Below are 6,000 nucleotides of genomic sequence, written 5' to 3'. Positions count from 1 at the left end.
CTCCCTCCTCCTCCTCCCCTCCTCCCTCCCTCCTCCCTCCCTCCTCCCTCCCTCCCTCCTCCCTCCCTCCCTCCTCCCTCCCTCCCTCCCTCCCTCCCTCCCTCCCTCCCTCCCTCCTCCCTCCTTCCTCCCTCCTTCCTTCCTCCCTCCCCCCTCCCTCCCTTCTTTCCCCCCCCCCCCCCCCCTCGCTGTCAGAAACACAGACACAGACAGACAGAGAGAGAGAGACACACAGACAGAGAGATAGAGACACTGACAGAGACACACTGGGGGCGGGGGGGGGGGGGCATCCCAGCACGCTGTTGGAGGACTCCCGGTGCTGCAGTCGGTAAGTAGAAAATGTTTTATTTATTGATTTAAAAAAATTTTTAAAAAATGTTTTAATTAATTTTTTTTGATTGATTTATTGGTTGATTTATTGATGTGTTTATCATTTGTTATTGATGATGACTCTTTATTTGTAAAACTGAAGTGTTTAATGTTTGTAAACTTCCCTTTAAACCACCGCCCCCCCCCACCATTCCCTATGCCTGATTTGTAACCCGCGCCTGATTTTCTAAGTGTAGACAAGGTTTTTCTGAGTGTACAAAAATCTACACTTACTCCATTCTAAGTTAGTTTGGAGTATGCTTACACTGCCTAAACTTTCAAAACGGACGTAAGTGGCCGGACACGCCTCCTTTTGAAAAACAAATATCTGTTCCAAACTGAAACTGTTCTAACTGACTAGAACTGGAGCAAACTAAATGCCGAGAATTGCAATTTCTAAGATACTCCATTCTAAACCAGTTGCTCCAAAAAAACAGGAGCAACTCAGGCCGAAACTTGGCCCCATTGTACTGTTCCCTAACCTCAACCTGGTGCCTAGTCTCACACTGAGTCATAGCCTCAGCCTCCATGTGGACCCACATACTGAGCCTCACCAGCCACACAACCACAGCAGCACTGGGTCTACCGCTTCTCCACATGCAGAAAGGCCCAGACTCTAACCTGGGCTGTAACATCACTCTGGACCTCAGCCCCAACGTGCAGCCTCCACTCAAATCACTGCAGCCAGCACCTCTAGAAAAATACCCTAGTTTCTTCCATGTTCCATGAGGAATGTTGCAGCAGGTACTCCAGTAGTTGAAAACTAATTTTGGTTGTGTTGGATTTCATCCTGCTGAGTTCCCAATGAAAGCAATAGGTAAATTTCCCCTATCAAATGTTCATTGACAATTTGTATGATCAGTAGGTGGTGCTGTTGAGCTAAAGAGTGAAGTCTGTGTTGAATTTTTAAATTACATATATTTTTGTGTTTGTAGGTCAGTATCTACCTCCAAAATTGGTCCCACGTTCTCAGTTATGTAAGCAAAGCAGAGTCTACGCCAGAGATTGCAGAGGTCAGTAAATGTGTCTAGGCACATTCTTATTTACCTTATATTGGATTCTGCAGTGAAATGTTGGCAAATCTTGTGATAGCAAAGAGCACGTAATTTTACCAGTTCCCACTTGTGTTGGAATATGTACATGATATTTGTTGGCCTCATAACAAAGATAAGTTCCTTAAGAGCATGATGTGGATTTTGCACGTAATGGGTTTCTATATTAAAAGTGGTCTAGGATAAAATAAAAATATGTAAAAGTTGCTATACAAAGCTATTGGCTTTCCAACCTGTAGGTTTGTTTGATCACCAGATAGGACTTAACAGTATTTTTAATAATATATTACTGGAAAATTTATTATGTTATTCCTATGTCTTATTTAATTGGATTTGGGCTTTTATTACATGTTGAAGTGATCACTATCATTGTTAGTGTCATTTATAGAAACCCACAAAACAAACAACATATTGACAATTTACTCTGGTTTGTAATTTAAAATATGCATCACAACAATTGCAAAGAAAAGATAAAATATTTGTGCCTGTTTGCTTTACTCACATATTTTGATTAGCTCATTGTGTAATTTCTGAGCTGCCGCCTTCAATTCCACTGGCCCTCATCTTGGTACAATTTGGAATTTTGCATTGGGATTTGGGGTCCAAGTTAGTGATGCAATTTAGAAACAGTAGTAACCCTAACATCGATAGATGGGGCATCCCACTCGGTACTTCTCCACCTCTCCCCACCTGACAACACCTTTGATAAATATCTATTGTTTTCTACCCTTCAGCCAATTTCTTATCCATATCCAAGATTTTCCTGCATTACCACGAATTTGGGCTTAGCTTTTGCGTAAACATTGTCAAATGACATCTGAAAAGTATAGGTACAACACATTGAGGCTTACCACAGTCCACTTGGGATGTCACTTCCTCAGAGAAGTCAGAGAGCATCCATTCTACTTCAAGCTTTCTACAAAGCATTCAGGAGTCTTGAGATTCATGAAGGGGCTTCCTCCTTCAATTGATTGCATTCCCCTTCAGGCTTGCTAGGGCAATTGTGGCTGATCTAGATTGAGTTGAAGGGGGAAGAAAGGGGGAAGAAAGGAGGCAGACCATCCATCACCCGACTGTGAGTCGCAGCAGTCAGCAAGAACAGCTTGTGGGATTATTTTAGTGGGGGTCAAAACGAAGAGTCAGCTTTGGATGGGACGGCATAGTTGTATGTGATGCGATCGCAGCAAGAATGGTGCATAGATCGTTAAATGGCTACAGAGAACTTTGATTTGCAGGCTGGAAAATGTTTAAAGAAGTGATTTGCTTTTAAGAGTACTGGAGATGAGATGGCTTGGCTACTTAAGTTGGGTTATAGAAGGTTGCTTGTTTTACTAATGGATGAGAGAAGCACTCCAGTGTCTGGAGGTGGAGAGCACTTCACTAAGCTGTCATGGTGTTTACTTTTTGAGTTCAGCATTACAGATTAGAGGCGGAATTAGCACTTAGAAACTGACCTCTGTGTGGAAAGCCAGGCTTCATGTGTATGTTACAGGCAAGGTGTGGTACTCTTGACATTGAAAACACGCATCACAATGCCATCCACAAGCGTAGTGGGTACTACAGGTAGAACAATGGGTTTGCCTGTAGGGGCAAGGTGACCATAAAAGTTTTGGGTGAAACACATCCCAAGTACTGAATTTAAGGTTTAATTGATGTATACTAGTAAATAGTATTGATCCGCTGTACACACTCGATTGATGAATATAAACTTTTTTAATATACTGTAGGAAGCTGTAGTGTTGGGAGAAAGACTTCAGGAACTTGCTCCACAAACCACCTAGTGGCTAGCCCCTGCGGCTACAACGTCACTTATGACATGGCAAAATTGAATGAGAAATGTTGATGTAGTAATTTACAATGGTAAATCTTGACAGAAAAAGGCAATTGTAATAGCTGGAACTAATGTTTTTAAACAGGAAGTGTGTGGTCTGTGCAAGATGTTTTAATATAATATAACAACAACATATATTTATATAATGCCTTTAATGTAGTGTAGCGTCCCAAGGTGCTTCACAGGAGTAGTATATGACAAAAAATTGGATAATTAGATAATTAAAAATCAGTTTATGCAATTATAGGCCATTAATGTGTTTATATAGCGTGAGTCTTTTTTGCTCTCACTTGTTAGATAAAGATGAGGCTGCCAGTTGACCCATCCTAGCTCTTTTACCCAGCAAGACCCTACAGTTCACCTCCCATCATGGCACCCCACCGTTTCTTAAATGATTTCAGGGTTTCGTCTATACTTCTCTATTCAAAAGTCAGTTGATGTGTTGATTACTTTGTGTGAGAAGCACTTCCTAACTTCAGTTCTAAATTTGCCTTTTCCTGGTTTTCAACCTTTGCTTTTGTATCATTGCCCTACTCTCATTGTTTAGTTTGAAGTATTGTTCCAGATCTACCTTTTCTATACCTGTATCTACTATACCTTTTATAAGATCAACTGTAAGGTGCCTTCTTTCAAGGCTGAAAAGCCAAGTTTCTCCAGTCCTCTCATGCCTCAGCCCTCTAATGGAAGGGATCAATCTTATGGCTCTTCTTTGAACCAACTTCAAGGTTTCAGAGTGCTTTTTGTGACTCGTTGACCACAACTCAATGTATGGCTAGGACACTACAGTTTGAGCAATTCGTACTCTTGTATAAGTTCATAACAATGTAGTCTAGGCATATTTGGTCTTTTATTGTAGTCAGATCCTGGACTAATTGAGAATAGAACCTTTTTAGCACGTATGATATGATGGTGCTTATTTCCTTTTCTTTTTGCTCAGACAATATATTTTCTCTTTACAGCAAAGAGGTGAGAGAGATAGTCAGAACCAGGCCGTGTTGACCAAACTGAAATGTGCAGCAGGTTAGTAAAAATGTTGGTATTTTCCATCCTCCTATGCCTTGAGGAGGATTACATAAGGGTTATAATTAGATAAATATTATCTCTGAATAGGTGTTGGGGAATTAATTTCCTTCAGCAAATCAGACTGCTGCTTGGACTCAGATATACTCTGAGGTTTATAATACCAGTGGCCATTGTATGATGTTGACTTTTCAGAAATAAACATCTTTATTTTTCACTTGGGTGTGATCTTTTTAAATAGTTGTTGGTGTCTATTTATGCATGTGTGAATTGGGGGATAGTGGCCACTATATTAGGATTTACTAACTGCATTATTACTAGTTTGTCAACAAACCTATGTGTCAGGTTAACTATAGATTTCTTATAAAAACAAAATCACATGTTATAATAGTACTTCAGTCCACTCATGTTACAATTGGATTGAACTGAATCAGTGTAAACAGGATATAAACTTTTACCAGAAGTTATGGTTTTACAAGAAGTAAAAGACAGTCCAACTAGAATAATATGTATAAGGGTTATGGATAGATTCATTAATTCTATATAATAGTCGTGAATGGATGGTGATTTATGGAAAATATATGCTTGATGGGGTCTCTGGTTAAACTTGGAATAGGCATGAGTTTTGTCCCTCATATCTTTATGTTAAGTATATTCAAAGACTATATCCGAATGTCTATAATTGCATAAATATAAATTTACCAGTTCATTTCCTGTGACGTTGCATGTGGAAAGTCAAGACCAAGTGTAGTCTTCAGGTGAAACAGGATGTTGGGCGGGGATCATTGGAGCCATACGTCTGTCCTTATTTTTTACATGATATTTCAATTCTATATTATTATTTATAGTTAAGTTGAAAAACTTGCAGCAGTTTGGGAAGCAGTTAAGTATAGTTGGTTGGAGCTTGGAGGTTTCTTTGCAGTACCGACTGAGGAGTTGGGGCTCTAGGGTGTCACTACTGGTGTCCCCATGACATTCGATGGCATTACCGTCACCATGTCCCCCACCATTAACATCCTGGGGTCACCATTGGACCAGCTGTCAGAGGCTAGGTATTCTGCAGGTAGTGGCTCACCTCCTGACACCCCAGAGTGTCTCTACCACCTACAAGGTAGAAGTCATTAGTGTGTTGGAATACTCTCGACTTGCCTGGATGAGTCCAGCTCTGACCACACTGTAGAAGCTCGACACTTTCCAGGACAAAGTCCACTTTTTCCATCACTGAATCGTCAAGTACTACACGTTCATTTCCTCTTAGTGAAGGAGACACTTTTTTTCTGATGTATTCTTGTTTGGTGGCTGCTCCCATTCCACCCTCCCCCCCCCCCCCCCCCCCCCCCCCACACACACATTTTCTTCCCTCTTCGTTCTTGAAGGTACAGGTTATACCTCTCCAGTCCGGAACTCTTTAGTCTGGAAACATCCCTGGTCCGGCAGCAGTCCCGGCGTGGGGGCGTCCCGTGCTGTTCGTTGAGCTAAGCAGGCCGGACAAAGGAAGGGAAGGGCAGGCGGCTGACTGAGGTGCCGAAGCTGGGCCTGGCGCTCGCCCCCTCTCTCGCCCGCTGCTGCCGCAGCTCAGCGGGAGGTTCAGGGCTCGGTGACTTGCAGCACAGCTCTCTCCTCGCCGCTTCTCTCCCTGCCCCGCCTTTTCTCTCGTCTTCTGGATGACTAAATGCTGCGCAGTAGGCATCTGCGCAGCGCATGTGCAGAACACGTCTGGGTCGTTGT

The 6,000-nt window shown here is 42.1% G+C and overlaps 1 protein-coding gene across 2 annotated transcripts in view; it reads left to right on the top strand.

Moving 5' to 3' along the window:
* Positions 1-6,000, top strand: part of gps1 (G protein pathway suppressor 1) — a 77,857-nt gene that overhangs the window by 27,691 nt on the left and 44,166 nt on the right. For both annotated transcript variants that reach the window (XM_070857670.1, XM_070857669.1), the window contains 2 exons: positions 1,305-1,382; positions 4,212-4,272. In XM_070857670.1, coding sequence (XP_070713771.1) covers positions 1,305-1,382; positions 4,212-4,272 — 139 coding nt within the window. The remainder of the gene's footprint in view (positions 1-1,304; positions 1,383-4,211; positions 4,273-6,000) is intronic.

The sequence above is a fragment of the Pristiophorus japonicus genome, chromosome 16 (genome assembly GCF_044704955.1).
Source record: "Pristiophorus japonicus isolate sPriJap1 chromosome 16, sPriJap1.hap1, whole genome shotgun sequence".
Classification (NCBI taxonomy): Eukaryota; Metazoa; Chordata; class Chondrichthyes; family Pristiophoridae; genus Pristiophorus; species Pristiophorus japonicus.
The sequence above is the reverse complement of the archived record's forward strand: the minus strand, read 5'-3'. Positions and strand labels throughout refer to the sequence as shown.